Genomic DNA, 27,633 nt, shown 5'->3' with positions numbered 1-27,633 from the left:
TTTTCCAGAAGTTACTTGAATTTCCTGCTTCAGTGATCTGACTGATCCTTCTTAAATGTCAAGATTTAAGTGCCATAGTAAAAACCAGGCTTATTTGTTAACACCTCATACAGAACACTCCAAAATGTATTAACTGCTACAGAAACATCAGACCTAATTATTCRCTGTTGGATGAGTTTTGTCCAGTGTTGAACTCGTTAATGAGAGATCCCACAAGGAGGTTCAGAAAGCTTTTAAAAATGGGAAGAATGATGAAGCAGGYATGATTTAGAGTATTCCTGGGTGAAGCTGGCTCCATTGTAGTTCTCTCCTGACCCTTTAGGAGTTGTTGCCCGAGAGCAGTGCATGGTTTGGGGGATTCCAGTAGGTGCTTCTGTCTTTCCCAGTCCTGTGGTTCATCCATAGTCCAGTCTCTGCAGTCTCACAGGGCAATCAGGAATGGCCAGGGGCCATCAGGAATGGCCAGGGCCCTTTTGCATGGCCAGCATCCAGACAGGGACACACTGCTCAGGGAACCCCTCCTGCCTCTCCTCTCGCAGGATGGTCAGTCCACTCATTTCAATGAGGCTGTGCAGGATGTTCAGGTCTCGGATCACRCTGCTGTCCAGACAATCCAAGGTACAGCCCTCCCTGGCCACATTGTCCTTCAGAATGATAACACCATTATCCTTCAAGCCATCCTGGCACCGGATCAGAAACTCCAGGAGATCTTTATCTGTCAGATATCCTATAGATTAAAAGGTGGAAAATAGGTCACTATCAACCATTCAGACTACCCCTGCACACATCAGAATGGTGCCTTGGTCTCCATAGCCTGTTTACTGCAAAGTTCTAGCCCTGACAGATTTAACTATGAAATCTTGGGCAGATCAATGAGATCAACAGATACAAACTCAAATCAATATTTAGGATCCATATTAGTAGTGGCAACAGATGTGGACAGGAGCCAGTGAGGAAAATGGAGAAAATACTGGGTGCTGAAGGGTTCTTTAATCTGGTGGTTTAAGTCATAACAAGAATCAGTGGCAGGAAGCTGGAGCCAAAGAAATTAATATAGGGAATAAGTGACAACTGGTCAACAGTTAAGCAATTACCCATTGGAAACTATCAACAGAAGTGGCGTTTACCACCTCTTGAAGTCCTCCAACCAAGAGTGGTTGAATTTCTCAAGATATGTTTAATTGAACACAAACTACTGGCTTGGCACTAGGGTAAAGGAATTAATAGAACAGCCTGTGATACAGAATAGGTCAAACTAGAGAATCACGTCCCCACTGTCTTTCACTGCTGAAAATCTCTGTGACTTTGTGTAGCACCATGTACCCATCAAAGGGGYTCTGGATCAAAGATCCAGCAAAGAATGCAAGACCTTCAACAAATGCCTCTTAAACGCTCTGTGTTACCCTTTACCCCATGGGATTTTTGCAGATATGTATATATTCTAAAATASTACTTTTTTTCAATATGTTATTGAGATTCTGTTTCTTGTCCTTCCTTCTCAAAGACCAAGACTTCTGTTATGTTGAGAACAGTGGTATAGAGCTCAGAGAAGAGCAAAAAGAGAACTCTCTCATGTCAAACATCTAACATGGATTAACAGGGACAGGTGATCAAAAACTGAATGAAAACCTTGGAAAAAAATCATCATTTGTATTTTTCCAGTCAAAATATTTAGTTTGCTTGATGGAAGATTTAAACTTCTATAAATGGAAGYTGTCATTTCAAAACCACATTTTGACATAGCATGTCAAGTTTCTCTAACTACTCCTCAAAAAAAATTAAAAAGAAAAAATCCTCAAAACCTAAAGCTGAATACCTTTCAAGTTGAAGGAAAATGGTATATTCTATATGAAATGTAAGCTTGCACTTTTATTTTTTTTAATAAAATGACTGCCTGGCTTCACATACWTACGCATACGTAAGACAAATCAAGTCTGAACATTTAATTTGGAACTTATTTTTCTCTTAACTTGCCTTTTAATGTAGTTTCCTAAGAAAATGACATTTTCAAGGTGTTGTTCTCTAGCAGACAGTCCAGCCCTTGCTCCATCAAATGGACTTGTTGGCATATTTCAGTCAAATTCAAATAGGGGTAGAAGTTTGACTAATGATTAAGATCAYAACATATTTCCTTGACATTATTGGAGAAAGAAGAATCACATCTGTGTTTATGCCAAGAATAGGATATGCTCTGTTAATTAGGAGACACATATCTGCCTAGCACAGCTTTGGAGAGGTCTGAGCTCACTCATCCTCATTTTGAGTCGGATTTKCTCAAAAGATGGGGCAGGAGCTACATTTACTGCAATGACTCATTACTAAAGAAAAGCAAAAACACAAAGGAAAATTATACTGGTCTGAAGCAATTTGTTCAGACCTTCTCTTGAATAATTCCTTCTGCCCYCTGAAACTGCACCATGGACACTTCAGTTCACAGTTTGGAAGAAAATCCACTGCAGCGATTTTTTTTTTTTTTGTAAGGTACATAGCCTGCATTATCTGATTGCCAGTCTGTTGTTCTAAATGCTGCAGAGCATTCAATGGGGTGGCTGCAGGAGAAGAAGCAGAAATTTCTTCTAGGAGGGACTACTGTGGGACATAGCTAAGGAAATCTGTTTGATTAACATCAGTGCATGTAATAAGACATGATCTGATTTACAGGTATTGGTGATTCCACTATGGCTGTTTTCCTGATTGTTTCCTGAAACACCTCCAAGCCTGGATAATCAGCAGATTCAGACACCACTGCTCACAAGTGAGGCCAGCCCCGTGTATCTGTCTGTAGCACTGGCAATGAATAAAGAGGATTCCTGCTCAAGAAAATCCACATATAAGGATGGCCTCCTCCTCAGCTGCAGCTCTGCATGCAGGCTGCTCTCTAGGAACTGGTACCTTCCTCCTATACATGACCTGAAAAAACCAATTGGTTTGTACTCACTGTGCATGYGGCTTGGGGCAACTCTCAGAAGTCTCTTGTGATATTTTAGGAAGTGATCCCAAAGATTTGRGAACCTCTTGACCACAGGCTGTCTGTTCTCTGAGACGTCAGACTGGAAGAATCACGCTGAACTAACCTGAAACCCACTGAATCCAGATGACGTCATATCTTTGTGGGGCTGGTGTGAATTCCTGGAGGCTTTTGCAGTAATACATCTCTACTCTGTCCTCCTTGCCCTGCAGGTAGTTTGGGACTTCAGCCAGGAAGTTCTCCATCATATCCACCAGTTCCACACTCTTGAAAACTGGCAGCAGGACATGCTTGCTGATCCGACCTATCCCAGAGCCGCAGTCCAGGGCGCGGTTGGTGCCAGCTTTCCCCACCCCCTGTGGGATACAAGAAAATTATTTGAAATCTGAAAAATACCACCTGAAAAATCACAGCAACCTWGTTACCCACCACGGCCTTTAGTCCAGCCAGCCTAGTGTCTTCTCTCCTTATCTCTGCAGGGCTGTTGCAAGATTGATAAAAACCAGCACAGCTTTGAGTCCAGCTGTCTGAGCTGAGCTGGGCAGGCACATTCCCAGGCTGCTGCAGCTGGGACTTCTCACTGCATTTACTGCTGCACAGTAAGTTTTTGCCTGGTGTAAGAAGAGATACAGTCTTTCACAAGCTCCTAACTTTCTCAGAAGATCCACTCCTCTTTGTAAAGTCCTTGCAACTYCAAGTATTCACAGCTCACAGGCAACTACGTGGCTAGAGAAGCCTCATTTCTGTGCTCTGTGAAGGCCTAATAAAAAAGGAAGCATATGCCAAACACGGCACACAAGCAGTAACTTCTGCAGCACAGAACTCTCCAGATGCCCATGGGCATTTCTGCAGATACACAGAATCCCTGGGATCAAAGTGCAGTTCTCAAAACCAATTGTGTTTGAAAAAAGATCTTGGAGTAGTAGGTAACTAAGAACAACTCAAAAAGTTTGGGCTGGAGCATATATGGAAGAAACATGATTGAGTAGATTTTGCTTAAATGTTCTTTTTTTCTTYATAAATGTCATCTTTGGACAGAGATCAGACATTAAAAAACATGGCACAAAGGCTGTGGCTATGAGAAAATAATGAGGCGCTATAAAAGAAGCTTTATAATGAAAGCTGGATTTCACCCCTAAAGCTTCCATTCTAGCTATAAAAAGGCTCTTAAGAGCCTGCTGCTGTTCTGTAAAACAGAAATTTTAAATTTACACATGCACTGACTGTGGKATAGGAGCTCCCCTGGCCAAAGTTATCTGTTAAACAAATACATTAAAAGCAAATGTAAACACCTTTTCCCTGTCCCCTGGAACTGAGTGTTGAAGGGAAAGCAATGGGCCRAAGTCCCTGCTGCAACTTCACTGCTCTCAAAGGAAATAAGCCCAGGAAGAATCTTGCTCTTCCYGCTTATTGGGAGACCCCACCTTGTAATGAAGCAAGCATAAATCATGTAACTCACACTTTTTTGGCCTGGCTTCAGTGGGTAATTCAGTAGATTATTAAGGTCAAAGGACAGTACTGTCAATGACATGACTATGAATAGCCCAGCCGAGCATCCGATTACATGGAGTAACCGTAGAAAGAGCACACGGCCCTCAAGGGCTCTCACCAGCCTCCAGGGCTGCTGCTCCCAATTTGTATACCCAGGAAGATTAATCTCCTGATGTGTGCAAGAGTCCACAAGCCTTCAACCCTGCTGGACTCTGGAGACTACCTGATTTTAGTTAGCCAGAAAATGGGAGCCATTCTTCATCCACAGGCTGCAGTTGGGAGCGTGTGGCTTTTACTGAGGACCAGACTAGGTAACAAGGTAACAAGGTAAGAGGAAAGAGGTAACAAGGAGTTCAGGAAAAGAGAAAAAACTGTGTCTTGGATCTTTACAAAGTGGATTTCCATACTGCTGACCAGCAGATCCCTACAGGTCTACACTGATGGGGTTAACTAAAAATCTTTGAGAAAAACTGGTGAGAAAACCAGGATAATTTACCAAAATTACCAGCAAAATTCAACAAAAAGCCAGGTAACTCCTTCAACATTTGTGTTTCATGGAATCTGCAGCCACAGCGCCTCACTCAAAACAGGGAATTCATCTCCCCTGATACACCACAGCAAGGACCTCTGATGACACATCTCCATGTGCAATCAAGAAGAAGAAAAGGGAACAACCATGGGAGATGAAGTTCGATCCCACACTTCGCTGAAAAGGAGCGAGAGCTTCGGGCAGTCAGTTGAGAAGCCCTGTGAAACACCATGGCTCCATTTGTAATGAAAATGTTGACATAATTCCATGTTCAGCTAATATATTTTCAGTTTGGAAGTGCTCAGGGCTTTGACAGAKTATTAACATTTTCTTTGGAAGGCAAACATTTTCCCAGAAGTCTAATTGAGTTGAAAATCATACTTCTTATTTAAAAAAATAGTATAAGTGAAAACTGTAAGCCAGAACAGGCTTCAAAATTTAAGACTGACTGCTCTTTGCTTCCCATTACTCAGACTCACTGTCCTTTAGGACACATATACACCTCAAAATTGCTCTGTAAAGCTAARTAGGGCACTCATCTATTTCATTTGGAATAAAAGAGCTGTGAGATATGTTCCYGATGCTACCTCAGGTCTTGGAAGAGCAGGAGGGCAGTGAAGCTATGTAGGACAAAAAAAGGAATCAGAGTTCAAAAAAGAGATAAAAATCACAGTGGTTTTCCTTCCAAATAAATTTTAAAAGACCATATTTTCAAAATCTCTTCCATCACCCTGATCAAACAGGAGAAAAATCGCTYCCAAGAAGTTTTCATTCAGCAAGTAACCAATCATGCAGGTGAGCTGGGGGCAAGAAAGGGAGAAAGGCTTTAGGGCAGAAAGGGAGCTATAAAGTTAATATAATCTCCATCTGTATTATTTTACACCTACAGCTCGCAACTATTCCTGAATTAATGGTTTCTTTGTTTTCTTTATTTTCTCTTCTACTCACTACCTCCRGATTAGGCACTTGGAAATACCGTGTCTGTGTGGACATCAAGGYATTACCACACTGCCATAAATATGCAGGGCTGGAGCTCTGCTGATAACCCTTCCCCATGGCTGTACYTGAGACAGCCTCGAGCTTGTCTGCACAGCACTGTTGGCTCAAGCCATGTTGCTCTTGGTTTGAGTTCTGCCCACACACGCATAAAACCTCTTAACTCGAGCACAGTGGCAYTTTCAACTCTGTTTGACTCGCCTGGGAAGGAGACAGGCTAAAATRTAAGTGAAGTCCTTAGTCCTTTCTGTAATTCCTTCCATGTGCCCAGGCAAGATAAATTCTCCAATGGTAAAGAAATCTGTAGCTCAATTTACAGTGGGGCTAAGAATCATGCTAAGAAATGCCATACCTGGAGGTATGCAACATCAGTCATGTAAGGGAAATGTCACTGTGTGGCATTTCCACGCCAGCCAAACTAATTCAAGAGGGGTAATTTGAGTGGAACCGGGCAARCATTTTTTTGGGGAGCACTGCTTTTGCCAGAATATAAAGTTTTAGATGAATAAAACTCCCTGTGAAACTGGTATTTCAAATCTAGAAAACTGTTTTAGCAAAAAAAAACATGGGAAAGAATCTTGAAAATGTCAAAATACTTCTTTTTTTCACAACTTTCAAGGAAAAAAGAAACCAAACTTGTCAACTTTTCATTTCTAAACAACATTTTTTATTTTGGAACTGACTTGAAAACAAAGGGAAACATTTTGCAGAGGGTAAACAATAAAAAATTGTTCAGTTGATCTGAATTTTCTGAATATGTTAAACTTCTCTTAAAAATGTGTATTAGGGTGAAGCAGATTGTTTTTTCTATCTTGATCACTTTAGTGGATAAAAAAAATTATTCCTAGAGCCATAAACTTTGTGAGACAGGTCATTAGCTTTATGATAAAGTCACTGCTACAGAAAGCCAGTAAATACCTGTATCTGGTTGAGCAGGATTCAAATTTCAGTAGTAAGAAAGGAAAATAAACCATAAGTAACATAATCAATYGACTGCACCTCAACAGAGGACAGGCTTTAACAAACTAAATAGGATTACCAAAAAGTGTGGATTCCTTTCTGTTCTTTTTTTTATTTTATTCTTGTTCAATCTTGGCCATTCAGAGTATCCTTCCTATCCCTGGCTAATTACAGGAGTAGGAATTCTGCTCTTGAGTATTTTGTATCTGTCATCACACCTGATACATTAGGTATGATTTCTCTTTGGCATGTGAACCTCTGTTTCTGACTGTAGTTCTTTCTTTTTTGGGTCTTGGAGAGGAGAAAGTATAACCGTGTGACACAAACCTGCTGCAGGGAAATGCATCTCTGTGATGTCTAGGAGAGGTGAAATCTTCCCGAGTACACAAGGCTTAAATAAAATTTAAGGAATGTGCCTTGACTGCATTTTGKTTTTTTTTCTGAAAATGCCATTTTCAGAAATGTCATTCAGAAATGTTACAATCAGGCTCAGCTCCTTACTGAACCTCCTTTGTATTTTCTTWTTTTGTGTTTCTTGAAACTGTGATACAGTGATGCTCCGAAAAGCCTTTTTTGCATCAGCATTAATACAAATGACAATAATATAAAAAAATGCAGCTGTTCACTTGAGTTTTGCATGGCCCCAAAAATCTCCTTCTATCAAGTACAGCAAACTTTGCCATCACTTGCCCTTCACTGCTCTGCATGATTTCTATTTGTTGTCAAGCCACACTCATTTTCCATCCCAATCCATTTAAACTGTGCCCTTTTTTCCCATACAAAACATCTAATTAACCTATTGAGCTTTCTTTCCACAGTGGATCATTAAGGCTAAAAAAAGGTCATCTGGCTATCCCAAATTTGTACATTTGAGCAGAAAATTAAAGATCTATGGTAGCATTATATAGAACTAGTCATTTTGTCAGCARGAGAACTTAACAAATTTGTTTTCCTGTAGTTTTGTGGATTCTTTAACATCTAATACTGTTATTGAGTTGATTTAGTGGGCTCTTCGCTTGGCAAGAGGGAAGAGCAGTCAAAAAACCATCAACCACACTACCAGAGGTTTTCAAATTTCCAAAGACACATTTAGGAATCACCACGATTTTCAGAAATCCAAAGACAAAAGTAATATTGTTCTTAAAATCCCACTGGGCATCTCTTTACAATTCAGGTCAGAACAGACCTTTGAAGATGTTTACTGACCTTTAGAAATATGCCTGGAAAGGTGTTCAATGGCACCTAAATGTTCAAGTAAAAATATTTTGCCTAATGGGTAGCTTATTCTGTGTACTTCCAATGTGTGGGAGAGGCTGGGTTTTGTAGCARCATTGTCAGAAATATCTATAAATARGCAAACCAGAAACTGGGCATTTAGTCTTAGCTAGTTTCCCAAATGGACTGCAGGAATTTGCAGACAAATCTGCCACTGAAGTAGACAAGGATTTTACCATGAAAGGTCCCAGCACTGAGAATTAATCCCTCACTCAAACCCAGCTACAAGAACTCCTTGCACAATCCTCATTCCAGCTTCAAAGCACAAGGATGTAAAACAAGTAAAAAATTATGTAAGACGAGGAAAAATGTGTATTCATGATGATGCATAACCTGGCAGAATACTTGATTAGACCCAGGGACAGTGGTGACCTGTGACTRTGTATCCAATGTGACACGTGGTGCCATTTAAATCAGATGTGGTTGGGCACCKTGCATGTCATTTTTGACACATCACCACTACTTCTTGCAGAAGACRAGATTAAATGACTCACCCCAACAAACTTCCTGAGAAATTCCCGGGAGGAYTCAACGTCTGTGTTGGAGAGCTCGATGTAGTCCCCCATCATTCCCTCTTCCGTGGCGGGCACCTCCCGGTAGAAGTGTTTGGCCCTGGCGTAGAACTGCATCTCCCCATTGATGACTTGACTTGTCAGAGCGTAAAGTTTCACTGCAAGGAGATAAATCGCTATTTTATTGTTAATGACAGRTATTTCTGGCTTAGTTAATTGCTCTGGAGGCATGATGATGAAGATCTATAAGCYTGAGTTGAGCCTTCAAAGCACCAATCTGTTTTTAAAGCAACTGCAAGGAAAGGTGCTGGATTGAATCCTACAAGACCTTGAAGGGATCCAGACCCCCTCATGCAAATTCAGTGCTTTCCAGATTCAGAAGTCATTTCAGTCATCACACTACGTTTTCATGTCAGTGAAAAATCACTTCAGGGTTGAAGTGAACATGCATGCCAAGGAGAGCAAGGGGTCTTGATCTTTCCTGGAAAAGCTATGGATGGCATTTACTGCTATGCAGGGTCATCATTTCTGCTATCACTGGCCTAACCGTTGTGCAGATTTCCAGATATGCTTTCCAGCKATTGACAGCTGCATGGAGAGTGCMCCAGGAAGAGAGTGGATGAATGAGRCACTTGCTCTGGTTTATTTTTAGTGATACYGTACGGCCTGTGGCAGTGCAAGTAAACTGAACCAAGAGCAGATGGTAGCCTCGGGCCTAAATGAGTATACAGGGGGGACACAGTTTAGAAGGGACAGTCCTAAATTTTCATCTGTCACAGGCCAAGGAGGAAGGTAATCAGTGGGTGATAAACTGAAAGGTTCCTGTGTGCCAGAGGAATGTTTCTTTTCATTGCTTGGCTACGTTGCYGGTAATACACAGCAATCAATAGTTTGAAGCTGTTTATTAAAGCCTGTGAGTTTTACTGGGTAAAGGGCTATTTTTCCCTATTCTTTAAAAAAGGAGGTCTATCCTTTACATCCTGAGTTTTCCTGTACTCGATGTATGCATGCATGCATCAGCATATCAAAAGCAGTTGGTTTGCAGCTCAAAAGTTTGGATTGCAGCAGTATACACATTTTGCTTGGAAATCATCACCTCTGACTCGTGTGTGCATACAGGTGTCCAGGCATTCTCCTATGTATATGACAGACCCTCCACCAAAAATACAACTCCAAGCCTGACAGTGAAAGCAGCAATCAGGAAGGATRGAATCACACTGGCAACAAGCCTTTGGGAGCACCACCTTGCAGTGTGGRACCAGCTCTGCTGCAGGTTCCCAGCGCGCCCAAGGGGCTGGAAATGATCCAGCAGCAAACACCTTTCGAGCTCATAACAAGAGAAAGGGAGAGCTCCCCACCAACTGCATGCACAGAAGGACCAGGGAGCAGCGCTTTGTCGCTGCATCTTTAAACTTCCACGGGAGCACTGCCAGCCACTGCTGGGAAGGGGCTGAATAGGCCGTGCCTTGCTTGTGCAGGCTGGGGAACAGGAATTATGCCCTCCACACAGGGATGAGAGTAAGGCCAGAGGCCCTGAATATAAGCCTGGAATGTATTTAATTGAGGGCAAGCAAGCTCAGCRGGGAATGATAAGTGTGTGCCTGCCCATCCTCAGCAGGAGAGTGACATTTTGGAAGCAAATGAGGGGGGGACAAAGGAAGTAGGATAGGGAATAATTACCACCAAGGACCACTCAGAACAGAATAGTGCTATTGGGTTACACATAAGCAGCATGCCCAGCATATCCCTCATCCAACAAAAGCAGCATTACCAGCCCCTCTTGTCATCACCTGCTTAAGTCAACTGCTGAACGGATACTATTAAAGCTTTAATCCATTACACATTTATGTTATGCCTGAGAAATTTATACCACAAGAAGCACTGAGCCCAGCAAGGGTCAAACCTGGGAGTTTTACACACTCCACTGATTATATTCACATACTCAGAAGAAATCATTTAGCTGAAGGAATTAATATGAAGGGGGCAGCAGCCAATCCCYAGCACAACTTGGCTAGGGTGACTCCCAGAGCCTGGGAAAAAGACTCCATCGGTGGCTGTGATTCTTTCAAGAAGGGATCTCTTATCCTTCTCCAGAAGTGGCACCATGTTGTCTTCTCTGCATCTCCTTTTGCACCATTTCAGAGGTCAGCCTGTCTSCTGAGCAGAACTGAATCCCTGCATGTTGGCTTTGCAAGATCTTCCATGTAAAAATCCAGTGATGATTCCGGGGYTTGTTTAATGGACCTGTCAAGGGACAGTGATTTATCCCATTTTGCTGGATTGAAGAGAGAGGCATTTACAGGCTGTCTGCACACCAGGACAGCATGAACAACAAATATTCAGAGTTCTTCTACTCAAAACATGAGCCTGACCTGAGGCAACACATGGGGACGATATGCTGTTCAGGATATCAGATCTGGAGTGTGYGCTCTCACATTTCTCACTCAGAACCAATATCAGGCTTGCAGGATTCCTGGCAGGACTTGCATGCACAMACCAGCTGATTGCAGCTCCTCCTGGGCCATCTGGGGCCCCAGAGCCCTGCCCTACGTGCTGGCATCTGACACCAGCTATGGGTGAGCATCCACAGGGTCTTCTCTGTGCATCAAACTGTGCAAAGATGTTTTTATGCACGTCTCCTACTCCAGGGCATGCAAGGACATGTGCCAATGTAAAGAGTTACAGTGTACCCAAAGTCTTCTCCTGTGCACCTGCAGCCTCATTGGTGCAGTGTGAGATCCACAGAGGTGATTTCCTCCTCTTGCTCCCTCAAGGTTGCTCCTCCCTCTCAGGAATTTGTYGCTGCCAGCTCTCCCAAGGTACAATCCAGTTTTCCAGACACAGCCAATCAACCTCATATCTGCTCTGCCTTGCAGCTGTGCCTGGCATGCAGGCTCCAGCAGCATGGGGACACAGGGGAAAGAAGGAAGTTTGCCAGCTTGCAGGAATCTACCCCTAAAAGAAGTGCCACAAGTCCTTGGCGGCTGTCAGTGTTGCAGCCATGCCTTCCCCTCATCATGCCTAGCCAGAGGCATCTCCTTTTCAGGACTCATGTGGGACTATCCCATGCATCAGGAAATTAAATACTTGTGAGGCCTTTTATGGATACACCRCCTGCCTTCAACAAACTTTGTAAAATAGGGCATAAGCAGGATAGGGCGATAGAGACTGCAAGCCCCCCAGACATCACAGGGCCAGGCACCTGTCTAACATATGGGGTTTCCAGCATTAAGGCAGGTAATTTGCAAGATTTAAGGTTAGAAATGTGTTTCCAGAAAAGAAGAAACCCTTTTCATGGCACACTTGTCCCCCCAGCTGAATCTGCTGGCAAGTCCCCCAGCGGAGATGGTTGAAGCTAACCCATGCTGAAGTAGGCTGAGGGCACGAACTGGCTCCCTAAAGGTCACTCCAGTCATRAGACATTAATAATTTTCAGTCACTGCAAACACTGTCTGGATGTAGAGTGATGATCTACAGCTGAATGCCAACCARTGTGGGCTARACAGACACTGTCCACCTGAGCCTTYTKCCCTGCAAAGTCCAAAACATTATCTCTAATATTTTCTTATGGATCAGTTAAAAATACTGTTTTTCAGCGCATCTGGTCTAAATCTCCAAAGAAATGGACTACTTAATACAGAAGGCCCTGTGCAATCCCAACCTGCAGTACACTGACTTTGGGGTTTCCTCAACTAAATTTCCCCGGCAGAAGTAAATGTTGCAAGTAATTTTTTTGGAAGTTTTTATTTGTGAACATTATTTTGCGGCTGCAGTTGCTTTCTGCAAGATACTGAACTAATTCCAGTTTGGCTGAGGGCTCCCTTTTAAATGCAACATCTGCTTAGCGCATCAGTTGAAAAATAGTTATCTGTGTGCATGATAGAATCTACTACCTCTCTACTGTGGTCTAAGTACCATGTAAATTCTGTTTTATAGAGGATGAACATCATCCCACCCCAAAAGCAGATTTTACTTACAGCCACGTGCCTCATACACAGGAATATTTGTCTCTAGGGATGGATCATCTCAGTTTTCCACTGCAGATCTCAGCCCACTGGCACCAAGTCTCACAGCCCGTGTAAACACGTGCATAATTTCCAGYATCTGAGTAGCTCCAATAAAGTCCACTGGGCTTAAGGGCTCTCACACACATTTAAGTACATTGTTGGATCAGGGCCTAAAGTTACTCATGTCTTTTATTTATAAATGTTACCCTGGTCTGTAAAAGTGACATGTTTCTCTTAACAGGCTAKGATACCAGATATGCTCAGCTCCTAAGTAAACATGCCTAATAGTGCTCCACCACTGAACCCAGCAATGGAGTGGGGGCAGTGTGGAGTTAGCAGAGTTTGAAGGAAGCTTTGTACCTTGCTGACCCTGGACAGTGCTGCAACATTCAATGTTGAGGCTTGGTTTCAACAGTATTACTCATGAGGAGGGTTAAGCACATGCTTAACTTCCCTGCCAGGTCACAGTGTTGCTCTAGTCCTCTAACACTGTTTACACAGACGTATCTGGCTCTAATCTTGAAGCCTGAGAAGTTCATTTCTGCTCAGTTCCACTCTGATGTGAGCTGGAAACTGCCATTATGTAGCGATGTTCAGACCTGCCACATTCYGTCCTCTCTGTCACAGAGAGCACTGGATCACAGGAYAATCCAAGCYGAAAGGCACCYAAGGAAGTCTCTAGYCCAAGCTGCTGCTCAAAGCAGGGACAGACATGACGTCAGATGAGGTTCATCAGGGTTTAGAAAGYYTCCRGTGATKGGGAATTGTACAAATTCCTTGKGCAACCTGTGCCAATGCCTGACTGTCCKCACATGGAAAGATTTTCTTCCTTATAACCAGTCTGGACTATTTTTGTTTCAATTTATGATCACTGACCCTTGCCTCAAACAACTGTGCAGATCTTAGCTCTGTCTTATGACCTTCTTGTAGGCACTGGCAGGATGATATCTGGTCTCTCTTCTGTCTGAACATGCCCCATTCCCTTCCTGTAACTTCACAGGGCATGTGCTCCAGTTCCCCCACCACACTGTGGGTCTTCCAACTCACTCCATGTCCTTTCCTGCACAGGGAGTTTGGGACTCTACACATATGGTCTAATGACTGCTGCAGAAAAGGGGATTATCACTTTCCTCAATCAACTAGCCAAGCTTTTGTTAATATATCCTAGGATATTATTGGCTGCCTTTGCTTCCAGGACATTCAGCTGCTGCCTACCAAAATGTCACCAGCAGAGCTGCTCCCTGGCTGGACACTGATCAGTCTGTAGTGTTGCTGCCAAGGGTTTTTCCTACCCAGGTACACAATTTGGCATTTGGGTTTGAATTTCAGTGAATTTGAATGGCTGTCTCTTCCTACTGTCTCTTTCCTCCAGTCTATTTAGATGCCTCTGGATGGCAGTCCTGACTTAGAGCTTGTGGGCAAGTCCTACCAGTTGGCTGCAATCTCTGAATGTGATGATAAACCAGTCCTTCTCCTCCTCCAGGTTATTGATAAAGATGGCAGGGGAGTTGAAACCAGACAATCTTTAAGGTCCCATCCAGCCCAAACCATTCTCTGGTTCCAAACAGGACAGGTTCCAGGACAGACCCTMATAGGATTCCACTGAGTTCAAGATCTGACTGTGACTTTCTGAGCCCAATCACCCAACCATTTTTTACCCACCTGACTGTCCCCCATCCAGACCCTGACATCCTAGCAGGATGTGAAGCTACCTGGATATGTATTCACATCACATGAACTACTCGACCTGTCTTCATGCCCTCTTTTACTCCATGACAATAACCATGGAGTACCAGACATGCAGCATGTTCACGTTAAGGCTGGGCTCACAGCCCATTTCCATGGAGTCAAAGTAATTTGGGTAAGCTGGAATAGGCCTGTAAGCTCTTTAGTTAAATTTTAATGAGTCAGGTCATGAAAAGCCTGACAGAGGGAACCTTTGATCTGATAGGAACATYTTACAAAGCCTGTTGGCTGGGAATGGAAATTCAAATAAAAGTCAGACAAGAAATAAAATATAGTTTTATAAGAGTGAACCAATTAGGCCTGGAAACAGCTTAATGGTGACTGATGGATTCTCAGCCATTTGAATCACTTAAATCAAGATATTCTGTGTTCATAAACACATACTGTGACCCAGACAAGTTACAAACATGATCCCGGAATTGTTACATTAAATTCTAAGTTAGATGGTCATAATGGTACCTTCTAACCTTAAGAATATCTAGTCGTACTCACACAAACAGTTAACACTGTAGGAAATCCTGCTCAGTTTCTAATAAGTTGTGTTTATTTTCAAAACAAATGAAAGAATAACATTTTCATAGACTTCATGAGATTCCATCAACCTGTAATTGACTTCCTTTACATCTTCCCTTCCTTTCTATTGTTCACAGCTACCTATCACTAGAGACAGGAGTATTTATCTTCCGTGTTTCATTTTAAATAGCTGCAGATACTGCTGCATTTAAAAAGCCATGTTAAAAATACTAAGATAATAAGGATTTTTTTTTTTCTTTACAGGATTCATGAATTCTACCTTATTRAGCAGAGTTATCACTGGCATCTGTACAGTTCACACAAACAGGTAAGATTTTGCCTAAATGGATCATTCAAACAGAAGGGAACTTTCAATCACTTAAACAGACTGCACTGACTCATCCTTCCCATCTTTAGATTCTTACAGTTCTGACATTAAGTGTAGACTGAATAATTCTGCATAAAACATGACATGCTAATATAATACAGCTTCAAGTCAATTCTACTTTTTAGCTTTACTATCACAGGGAAATTTTGTTTCTTATTCAGGGTCAAATTTTCATAAGAAATGAACACTGATTTTCCACATCTCAAACCACATCTCAAAAAAAAAAAACCAAAAAACCCAATCTCTTGGCACTCTGTATCAGAGGCTGTAATTGAAATTTGTCTATAAACAAATTTTTGGAAGCATTTTCCTTCCAGAGAACAAACAGCAGGTTAGACAGTCTACTGCAGAGATCTGTGTAACAAAGACTCTCAAAAAAAAAAAAAATTTAAATCATTACCTTTCAAGCACTTGCCCAAAACAATACAAACAACAGAGCTAAGGACATCCAGAATGACAACACAACAGGTATCAGGCAAAAGGAAGAACGGACTGYCAGCTCTGCTAGTTTTGCATTTGTCCTTCCAAGTTCCAAACAAGTCAAAACATGTTTTACTCAAATGATGGCAAAAAAGGAACGGTCAAGCAAAAACCAAAATTCTCAGTCACTTTTGCAGTCTTTCCCTTGCCTTTCTCTAAGAATCTATGGACTAATTAGGTGAAACAACAGGGTACTGARTGAGCACTATAGTCTCTCGAGCTGGGCTTCTCAAAACTCCTTCTGCTCCTCACTGTAACGTGTCTGCCCTCTGCCATCTGACACGATCCATCTTTCCAGAGACTGTCACACATACACGGACACTCCTGCCCACAGCTACTCACCCAGGGGAAGCTTTTCCAGCAGATAAAGGTAACACTTAAAGAAGTCGTTTTGGATCGCCTTGTGCAAGACAAAGGACATGCTGTGCCGGCAGAGCTCTTCGTCTGTCTTGTGCCAGCGTGACTTAAAGGCCAAATGTGCTGCTTTATAGGCCATGATGAAGATTTCTTTTGTGAGGGTGGACAGCTGCTGTGGCTGGTGTTCTCTGGAGGGCCTGTCCTTCCGAGGAGGCAGAGGCAGCGTCATTTAAATTGTGGCAATGTGCTGTCATTCTATATCAGGGTGTGTGGCAGGGGGTGGAGGCAGGCGAGAGGGGAGTGAGAAATGCTGGCTCTTGGCAGTGGCTCACGGTCGTCCCTGGAGCGTTGCCCTCTGAAACAAGCAGGTGCTGGAAAGTGAAAAAAAAAACAAAAAAACAAAAAACCCACCAGGAAGTTGCTTAGCTGGGGTAAAAGTATGTCTACTTCAAAAAGGAGTGGCTTTAATTCAATTGTCCTTTTCCCAATCTATTCAGCTTYTGCTTCAGAGGAACTGAGATATATCCAGGATCTCCCTCTTATATCTTGCAGAGTGATTTTGTTTCTGTGTCTCTCCCTATCAGTTCTTCAGTGCAGAGCACCCAAGAGGAAGGGCAGACAAGAGAACATGGACATTCCTGTTCACAAAATATGAGTCCTAATAAACTGTGATTATAGTAAGCAAAGAGGGAAAGCRACTGATTCAGCTTTGTGTTTTGTCTCTGTGTGTAAGACAAGTCACTCTGTGTGCCTGGGTTCATTTAACCTGTTTAAAGGGTGCAGACTGCCTCATCATCAGGGACTGGCTGGAAGGAAYTGATGTCTGCTAACACAGGAATGGTAAAGTCAGGGAAGGGTAAGAGCTTTTTGCTTTAGTTGRCAGAATGCACAGAAGAACAAAAGGAGATAAACTGCCTATTTACAAGAAAAAATTATTGGCTGGTGAAAGGCAGGTTCAGGCCACTTCATGAGGTGAGTTGTAAATAAATAGTGTGTCCCATCCCAGAGGAGGTGGGACAAGGTGTCCATCAAAGGACAAGGAGAGACAGACATTGCTTCAAAACCTTTTTTGTCCCCTGGTAGCTCAGGTTCTTGGTGTGGGACATCCTCAAGCCTCCTGAATTGCAAAGGGACCTGGCAGGGGGGGATGAGGACTTCCGTCTGCACTGACCTCCACACAGTGTGCCCATGAGGGTTTTCCCTTTTCAGGCTCTTTGTTCTRGGTGTCTGMAATAGAAGCACACTGCAAAGCAGCMACACATCAGGCAGCTGGATGTTTCCAGTACAAATGGGCTGCCATACATCCCCAGTAGGACTGCAACCTCCTGACAAATATCTGACCAAGCTTCTAAGAGCACCACAAATGTGACYCAGCCTTCACCAAGGTAAATAAATCATGTTTGGAAAAATATACTTTCTTTTAAGTGGGATCAGTTCCCTAGTCCATCTCACAGCTGACACGAGGGAGTTTGTCATGTGTCACCGTCCGGGGGCTGGAGCAGCCACCTGGGATGGTRGTGTGGAGGAAGGAGCCACACAGCCACAATATACAGTGGCCTTACCAATAATGCAGATCTGCCTGCTTCATCCCATCAAAGAGGTGTGCTCGAGGGGGTGCCACAACAGCAAAAGGTAATCCTGGTGGCACTCAGCAAAGTGAGCTTTTCTCGTACAAAACACCATAAACCCCATAAGAATTGGCACAGTGACATCCACACTTGTCTTTCCATGGTATCATTCTCAACCAGTCAACATAAATGTGTCAGAAATAACTGTTCTGAAAAAAAAACCAAACCAGGGTTAGTTTTTCAGGGTGAATATTGGTTATAACTGTTTTGGCTTAATTAGTGGTGAGTTTGACTCACAGTAGTCCTGCCCCGCACAAAAAGAGTGAATATCTACAGAGGGCTGCRTAAACACTATTTCTGTTATTATACCTGCATGTGATCAAATAAATCCCTGTTGCAGCTCTGTAATCTATGAGTTACTGTAACACCCGTGGTCCTCAGATCCTAGTGCAGCTAAGCAAATGAATCTTAAGAGCACTGAGCATTTTAAAGCACTTTCAAAGCACTTCCTATTGCTGTCAAAGCTTAGAGTTAACAGACTTGTGACCAGAAGTGTTTGAAAAAGGTCACATAAAGAGCAGRATTAGGGTTTTGTTGGATTTTTTTTTTCTCAGAATGGATGCTGTATTTTCCATTTGTCAACAGCAGTATCTTAAGGTTTTCTGTTAAGAAAAACTCAGAAGCAGCTCATGCTGTCTCCTAAACCCACATTCTGAACAGGAGTAGTATCAGTGTACCCAGAAACTGTGAACAATTCAAGCACTATCACACACCACATCTGCATTAACAAGGAGTGTGAGCTCGATATGGGCACAATGACATCTATGCTACCTGTGCTATGACTGCTGAAATGTGAATAAACCTATTTCTCAAACTTAATTTCCTTTCCCAAATATAATTTGACTCTTTGTGAAGTGGAAGCCAACTAGCCAGCCTTTTTCTTCGTAGTAGAGGCACTGGAGAATCCAGACCTCTAGATAAACTGGAGTAAACTAAACCAAAGTAATCCATAATGCATGAGTCATTGGCTTGAACAGCTTTTGGTCTAAAATAAGAATGTGCAAATAGTTCCTCTGTGTGACTTCCTCTTCCTTCCCGTGAGATCAGGCAGTTCTAYGACAAGAGGTTTAGCAGAAATTAAAATGAGGGATCAGCTAGTRTGGCTTCGTGTTAAAATACCTGCAGCTGATCTCTGCCTAAGTAGCAGGTTTAAAATAAGGTATCAGATGGCTTATGATGAGTTTCTACAAGATCCAAGGCAGATCTGCTTGCTGGAGCATCAGGGTATTTAAAAGAGGAGTTTGACTTGCTTTTATGTTAGTAGGTAACTACCTGCCTCTGCAGATTTGAGCTGCACACACTATTTCTGAAACACATCAGCTGCACAGAAGAGAAAAATAGAAACATATGCACTACACAGATCACAAAGGGTCAATTTTGCCTTTAAATGACTRTGTTCTGCCTACAAAACACCTGGCATGCAATCTAATTTCCACACGGACAAGCCATCAAGATTGCTGTAAGATTTTTCTTTATCTTAGAAAGGCCTCTATAGTCATTCGTTTCCCTCACACTCATGATTAGCACATGCTGTCAGGRATAGGTGTGGTTAAAACAAGTAATTTTTGTTTTGTCTTTGACAACAGGTTTTAAGAGTTCCTGAGAACCACAGGCTGATGTCGACAGAAGAGGCACGGGCAGAGAGCACACGTGCTGCTCTGAAGGGCAGTGAAGAGCAGCTGCAGGTCGGATGGCAGCTGGTAACCTTTAAACTGACTGCTGCCTGGATTGTTCTGGCTGGATTGTTCAGCTTCAGTGGCTTATTCAGAGCAGCAGTGAACGCCCTTGTCTGGGTGTCAGGCTGGAAAACAGCAATGTGACACTGGRTGTGCTAATTGTCTGACTTGCTGAGGTCCAGAACTCTTAGTCACAATCCTAAAYGCCACTCATGGGTCCAATCAGACTTAGCAGTTTTCAAAATTATTACTGTGAAAATAATTTAGTTTTGAGTTGACTGCAGAATAGACAAAAAAAAAAAAAACCACTTTGCATTGATGAGAAACTGAAATACTGGCCTTTTCCTACATGATAAAAAATTTCTGTGTCAGGCCAAACAAAATGTTTTGGTTTGTTTGCAGAGCTATTTCCCTTCTAATTTTTATTTGTTTATTTGTAATCAGATKCAGGTAGATTTGGTTTCAGCCTATCATTTACAAATGCATGCAAGAATAATGTCACCAACAGACTGGTCAGTGTTGCAAAATTACTCTGTGGCAAGGAAATGCAGAGCAAAGCAAGTCCTTGGGCAAAGACCCAACCTTGGGAGGAWAGGACTTCTGATGTCTCAGGAGAAACCCTTGCTTTGAGCCACATTTCCAAAGCAGAGTTCACTGCTTGTAGGTCAGGATGACTCACACCCTTCAGGGCATATCCCGCACAATTCCCATGCGCTTTCGTGGGTGCAGTCACAGCAGCAATCTGTTATCATTTATACAATTGGAATTTAGCAATCTGGAATTCCATCTAAAGCAACAAAACACAGGCTGTGAGCCCTATGGGTAAATACATTAAAATTAATGTAACTGAAATTGGCCAGAGCTCTATCCCTATGGAGGGAATACACACTTCTTTCCCTCTAATCCTTCTAGCTCTGGTGCCAACACTAAATTACATTATAAAGAGAGTGAGTGAAGCCAGTCTTAGGTAGGAGAGGGAGCCTGAAGCTCGTGTCCCAAGCACAGTGACAGACCCAGCAGGACCCTGATCTGGAGATCCACAAACAGTACGCTAACATAAATAGCGATATTTGGGGGGGACTCCTGCATGCTTTGAGYGTGAAGATTTTATTTGGTTCTGGTTAGGGACGCTCAGTAGTGCTGAGGATGAAGGGAAGGAAGAGCAGGGCTCAGATGAAACTGCAGCAGGGGCTGCTCTGTTCTTGATAAGAAGCATGACAGCTGTGCCCACAACATCTGGTTTTCATTGAACCCTAGTGAGAGTTCCTTGCTGAGTCTCTTCCACCCCATATGTGGTGGTTTAATTGATGGAGCCTGAGAAGGTTTTAGGTCCAGCGTGGAATGCCACCTTTCACTGTGATATGTGACTCCAGATACAGTAAGGACTGGGCTGCTCAGAGTCATCTTTTAAAAGCATTTCTTTTCAACGTTCARTTTCGAGTCTATTGCCCTCTGTTGGCTCAAGTGCAGGGTAAAGCTCTTTTTTGAGGTGAAAACTAACAAAAATCTCCTGGCTGAATGGTGAGGCTTGTGGGTTTTGGGAAATTTAGGATCAAATCTGCTGTAGCCTTGTATGTGAGTATGTATAGTTTGTATCCCCCCCATAGCTCTGTTTGAGAATGCAGGCACAGCTCTAGCCAAGGAGGAAGAGGCTCTGGAAACTGCCTGTCTCAGCCACTGTGGACTGCAAATCAGAAGAAAGTTTTAAGGAGTGACCAGAGGGAATAGTGGTTTTTTGAGTGAGGATAAAGAGGATATTGCACACTCAGGAAACAGCACAAAAAGCAATACAGAAATCCCTCAGGGAGAACTGGGCAAGTGGGAGATAAGTTAGCCCTAATGTCTTTCAGCTCTGGCATGCAACTGCCAGAAATGCTTTGGTAAAAAGGCTCTCAAGGATTTATTTTCAATTCCAAAGCAAAAGAAAGATGGCAACCCACACCATCAAAGCTCCTTCTGCACACAACACTGCCAGAAAAAACATGCCTTTCCACTTCCTCTCAGCTTGATCCTTCCTACCTAAGGCATGAGACTGACCCATCTGCTCAGACCAAAAAGCTACTGCCCAGTTATCCTGTGTCTCACAGCCACTGGCAGCAGAGCCTAGAGAACAGCCTAAATCCATTAGGCAGGAAATGTGCTTTGGTTCTTAGCACTTACATGCTGCTCCTGCAAAGAGCCAGACCAGCTATTTTCCTGAACTCTTAGAAGGCCCAGACACAAAGGCCCCCAGCGTGGGAATACCAGGGCACATGCTGATGATGTGATGTGAGAGTGCTGATGCCAGGAGACAGCCTTTCTGTGCTCTCCAGAAGGAGACAGCCTGGCAAAAGAGAAACTCCGACCTGAGGAAGAAGAAAGTGCAATGGGTAACAATAGAACTGTAGACAGAAGTGCTGTGTGCAGATCATGAATGAGAGAGCTAATTTAACCTTCTCAATCTGCATTTCTTTTTAGAGAGATGGAGATGTAAAGATCCAGCCTTTCAGATCTGGAGCTCTGTGGATCCATCCCTACTGTTGGCTCGGATGGCAAAYATCAGACTGGCATTTCACTGATCTGAAACAGCAGAACACTACACAGCAGTGGTGGTGAACATCCTTTCAGTTAAAACTGTGAGAACTAAACTGGAAAATAAGTTGTTCTGTGAACCACAGAGCAACAGGAGAGTTTCTTTTAGAAACTGCTTCTCTCTGAAATAAGCCCCACAGCTCCTCTCACTTGCCATCTATTAGGAAAGATCCACCCTGAACAAGAAACTGCCTGTGCTGCAGCCAGTCTGGAGCTGTTCTGGGACAGCTTGGCCAGCAGTTCCTGTGTGCTGTCTGTCTGTCTGGCAAGTGTGCACRGAGGGACTGACCCCTCACAGCTGCCAAAGAGCTGAACTCTGCTTAACTCTCCCTCAGCACAGTCTCTACCACGGCTCTCTGCCTCATCTACCTGGCAGCCAGAGCACACAAACCTCTAGAAACTTAATTAACTCCCACACCCTGTCCACATCTTTCCATGGTGATTGCGCTTGGCCAACATGCCATGAGGTTATGAAGAGGGAGAGAGAAGAGACCTAATGAATGCATAGATAGGTAAGGCAAGATAAAACTAATTTCCTCAGGAAGTTAAAGCAAAATGAGCTGAAAGGAAAAAAGAAAAGTTGACTGTAGGGAACAAATATGACAAGTGACCTTGAAAGACCTCTGGCACCTTCAGCTACTGAGAAGGAACAGTCTGGCAGAAGCCTGTGCTGGTGTGTGTGTGCACACCAGGGAAATGAGGGGGGTTCAGGAGCTGTAAGCAGCATTTTTTGTGGATCAGTTAAAATATCAGGAGCATAATGCCCCTTGAATTTCATATATATATCAGTGTCTGTGACATTGATGGYTTGGTCAGCCTTCATCCTTAGCCTGTCTCTGAGTTGTGTAGAGTTTCTCAACATCAAGAATTAACCAGTTAAATCCTGTGGATGCCTTGGAACATAAAATTTTCCATTTCTGAAAAACTAAGTGATAAGTATCAAGGGGCAAGAAAACTAGATTAAACTCAACTCCTGGACAGCATAAAAACACAGGAAGATGGATTGCAGAGACTATAAACACACCTCTTTGTGTGAAATACTGCTCTTACACAGAGGAGTGGCTCGAAATTTGCTAAAACTAACTCAATTCAGAACCGAAGTAGAAACTAACATGATCAAGACTGGAAACTATTTGTTTTGCATGGATACATTCTAGATAAGCTCTCAGACTAGAACAATTCAAAATGTGTGTTGTCTTTTGGAACAAAAATATGATCAAGACACAGAAGGTTTGAGATGGTTAAATGTTTTTTCCGGAGGCTGAGGATTAACAGTCTGGGCAAGTAGCAGAGGAGGGCAAAAAAATAAGTTAAATAAAAGAGTAAACTCTTAACTGACCTGACAAGGGAAACTTAAATCTTATTTTTAAGAGGTTAGGTTGTACTAAAGCTTGAAAAATTAAATCCACAGCTGTCTCCAGAGGACTATATCTCACCGAGAAAGCTTCAAGTAAGTTTATCATGTATCCAACACCTAGACATTGGACCTCAGGGACCACTAGGATAATATTTCCTCTGGATTAGCAAGAAAGCTAGCAAGTGACATTTGTATGAGACTAACTTTTAGTTTAAGGGGTTTTCTTACAAAATGATAAATGAAGAATGAGCACACTGGGAAGGAAAGTTTTTGCAGTTTGTAAATCTAATACATCCCCGCTATTTAGTTTAAAAATGTACTGTTATCTCCTAAATTAGTTTTATTTGGTGACATCAGTAATTTGATGTTTTTATGTCTGTCATCCTCCCAGTGAGGATCAATGTGTTCTTTATGAGCAATATTTTTAATCTCATAATCCCCTTTATGAGAAATGCTTTTAATTTCAGAGACCACGAGCCCTGGCACCGAGACAATACACATGGAAAAAAAACTCAAGAACAAAACTATAGGAAACACAGGATGGATCTGGCACAATTACAGTGCTTTCCTTCTGGGATTCTTCACTACTAGCTAATAAAGCCCAGGATATGTTGGAATGCTACTAATTAACTCACCTCACTATGCCTCACCACAACTGATACGCCCCTGGGTTTCAGGGAAATCATACGACCCATATGGGATGCTCAGATGGGTGAACTAAGGACAAATTTAACATGCTAACTTYGAAACCTGTAATCCAGTAGCAAATTGAGTTTTGTACAAAATAAAACTCAGACATCTACACAAATGCCAGTGTTGGAGTTTTGTAGCACAAAGCACTTYTATTTATGTTTTTCACTGGTTTTGTACCTATCTGAAATACACTGGTGYGAGGAGCAGACCAAAAGAAAATGTTACCAGCTTGTAGATGGGCTACATAAATCTAGCATTACCCTGTTCTGCCCACAAAGCACACAAGTGACAATTGTGCTTTCCAGTCCTATGGAGAATCCTCAGTTTTACGCCTTTGTGCTTCTCTGTGCCTGTACAGATGCACATGTAGGAYGTGCAATGAAGAAAAAGTATACAGAGGAAAATTAAATGGGGAAAATGAAATAAGGGGAATTGCTTAAACAGCTTGCAGATGGTAACTAAATTAGTTGAAAGCTGAAGGATTATTTTTTCAACACACAGCTCAACAGCATTGTAAAACTTCCATTATTGCAGCCCAGAAGCTCCTGAGAACCAGTAATTTCCAGAGCTGAGCTCCTAGGCTCTCGTATTTTTTRCCCATGGGCCAACCAGACCAGACCCTGATTCTTCCTCCTCCTGGTGCTTTCCAGGCTCCTGGAAGAATAGTCTTCACCCCATGTTCCCTTCCACCTCTCAGGTCTGCTGTTGCCACCCCATACACCTGGTTTTGAACATCATCACCACCCTCTTCTGACAGTCTCTTCCAGGTGCCCCATATGCTCTCCTGCTTTTCCTTCACCGAGCAGGGAGAAGGGGCAAGTGCACTAAATCAAACACGAGCTCAGCATATGCTTGGTTCCTTCCACGATGTAAATAAAACAAATTAGCATTAGGACAGACTCTGAGAAAGGATTTACTGTACATTCATCCACATTCCCTTAGATTTAAACTCCTAATATAAAGACTGGTCATTATAGGGAAGCATCAACCCATAAATCCTAACGTAAGTCATTCCATATGTTAAGTGCTATCCTACTAAAATTTTATGCTTAATTTCAGGTCTGAATTCATCCAGCTTGAATGCCTCTCCCTGTACTTCCACACTGCTACACTCTTTACCTGCTTTGGCTAAAATTAGRTACAAACAAATACACAAATGCTGCTATCTGCAAAAGGAGAAGGATTTTCCCTGATACGGAGAACAATGCTGGTGTTGTACACGACAGTTTAAAAACTTAACAAAAAGGTTTTGGCTGTAAAGCGCTGTGCAAAATCTTCATTTTTTTAAAAGGAAATAGCCATTGWCTGAAGTATTTAGAATAAATTGTTGAAAAATGGAGATTTCCCTTTTGAATCCATTTGAAATTAGTTGCTTTAAGTCAAATGTCACCAGAGCAACACCATTTCAGCTGAGGTACTCGTTTCTTACTCTCCCTTTGCTTTTTTTTGGACAAACACTGAAAAAAAAGGGCAATTATTGTTGTGCAAAGTAGAAACAATTTGATGATCAYGTGCAGAATCCTTTTCTTTTGAAGGGGAGGAATTCCTGATTTATGATGAAATATAGACTTGTTCAAGTGTAAAAGAGACCCCTCCTTGAAAACACTTTAGCTAGTGCTTAACTTTATTACTGTGGCAAAATTAAGCATGTGCTTGAGTGATTGCAGAGTCAGAACCATAAAATGTCACAGCTTTTATAGCTATGAGTCTGCTTTCTGCCTGCTACATCTAATAAACATTAAAAGGTGAAATTCTGTCCCCACTGGGGTCAGTGGTAAACTCTCATTGATTCCAGCAGAACCAGGATTTTACACAAGAGATCCCCATCATTGTCATTGGGGGTCACAAGAACATGACACACGGACATGAACAGAGAGAGACCATCTGCTCATTCTTGTATGGACACTTCTGTATTTAATCTTTTTGGGCTGTTCGCCAGAAAATGAGGAGAAATGGAATATGCAAATCCTAGTGCAGCACAAATACTGAACATGCACATTCAGAATATACTGACAGGTAGGTATGTRTATTTTAGTGGTGGATTTGGCAGTGTTAGGTTTATTCTTGAACTTGATGAGCTTATGGAATTTCCAACTTACATGATTCTAAGATGCTATGAAAACATACAACATGCCCTTCCTGTCAGCAAAATTCCCTGGTAAAGGATTGGTCTCAAGTCAGCCACTGGAAGTCCTTGCAGATGGTTACTGTACCACATCCCCAGCTCCAGAAGGAGCTACAAGGTAATTGAAGAAGATCAGTTCCACGGAAGGCAGCAATTCTGATTTCATAAAACCAAAGGAGCAAACAGCACCCTCTGCTCTACAGTTTATAGTTAAAAGAAAGTTCTGTGAAGAGGTGTGCTTCTTTTCACATCTTTAGATTTTCTTTTTGCATCCTAAACAATGAAARCCTACAGGTAATTTTCTTCCCTGATTTGAATGAGTTGCAAATTGATGCATTTACTTAGCTCAGTGTTAGAAGAAATATATTATAAAATACAAATCAAGCTCTTAATGAAGACTCTTGTTTCCATTTTTGTGAAGTCGCATGGTTAAGGGCAACAAAAGCACCCTGCATTTGCCAGCACAATCTGGTCTCACAGAAAATGCCCTTCTCTTGCACAGATGTACGTCACTGCTGTTTGAGAAGGCACTCAAGAATCACCTTGATCTGTGCTTCAAGATTAATTTCATCCAGAAGAGTTAAGCCAGACTTTCCCTTTGCAGATCAGATTTTGCTTTGCCTCGTCTCACTTCCATCTCCCAGTATAAACTTTTAAGCCCAGGGTTTATTACCTGCATTCCTCAATCACTTACTGTGTGACAGCACATCAGAACAACATCATCTCYATCCCCCACTGAGCTGCACAGCCTAATCACGTTTCCCTAGATGTCAACCTTTCAGATTGCTCTACTTTATTTTAGCTAATAAAGAGCCTTAAGGAGTTTTATGCACAGWTCATTTCACAAGGTCTAGGAAAGTRTCCCATAGTCACTGTTCTCCCCTTCAAAACCACCCAATGCTTTTTTCCTGAGAGCAAGATGCAATCTTTGATGGATAGATTACAGATCTCAGGGTGCTTTGGTTTCTAAATTACACAAGAGATTATTCTATTACATTTTAACAATTCCACTGCTACAGAAAAACAATGTTGGTTATTTTGTTTGAATTTTTTATTTCACAGTGATGTAAAAGAAATCATCCTGAATGCAATTTCAACATAAAGTCTTGTCATACACCAAAGGCTCATTGAAGACAATGGAAACATCTTTTTTGTCTTAAAAATCAGTGCTAGCATCAGTACTTTTCAGCCATAAGAGAATAAATAGGAAGAAATAAAATCAAGTTTACCATGAGGCAGTGTGCTGGTGTTGCTCCAATGTCACAAAGAGTATTCTGTCCATCTGGTTAATAGCATCTGTCTGCACCTTGACCAAAAAATATAAATCTGKTTTTTTTTTTCTGCATACAACTGTTGTTAAT

The 27,633-nt window shown here is 42.3% G+C and overlaps 1 protein-coding gene across 2 annotated transcripts; it reads right to left on the bottom strand.

Moving 5' to 3' along the window:
* Positions 1–6: 6 nt before the first annotated feature.
* Positions 7–27,574, bottom strand: NTMT2 (N-terminal Xaa-Pro-Lys N-methyltransferase 2). Of its 2 annotated transcripts, none has more exons than XM_057372733.1 (4): positions 27,502–27,574; positions 8,714–8,889; positions 3,075–3,324; positions 7–727 (listed from the first exon to the last, which is right to left on the bottom strand). In XM_057372733.1, the coding sequence occupies exons 2-4, from the start codon at positions 8,846–8,848 to the stop codon at positions 453–455; spliced, it is 660 nt and encodes a 219-aa protein (XP_057228716.1). In that variant the 5' UTR covers positions 8,849–8,889; positions 27,502–27,574; the 3' UTR covers positions 7–452. The 2 variants fall into 2 exon arrangements, with proteins under 2 accessions (XP_057228716.1, XP_057228715.1); XM_057372732.1 differs by lacking the exon at positions 27,502–27,574 and adding an exon at positions 16,208–16,488.
* Positions 27,575–27,633: the final 59 nt, after the last annotated feature.

The sequence above is a fragment of the Malurus melanocephalus genome, unplaced genomic scaffold, assembly GCF_030028575.1.
Source record: "Malurus melanocephalus ecotype Western Australia unplaced genomic scaffold, MMel_1.1 scaffold_178, whole genome shotgun sequence".
NCBI lineage: Eukaryota > Metazoa > Chordata > Aves > Passeriformes > Maluridae > Malurus > Malurus melanocephalus.
The sequence above is the reverse complement of the archived record's forward strand: the minus strand, read 5'-3'. Positions and strand labels throughout refer to the sequence as shown.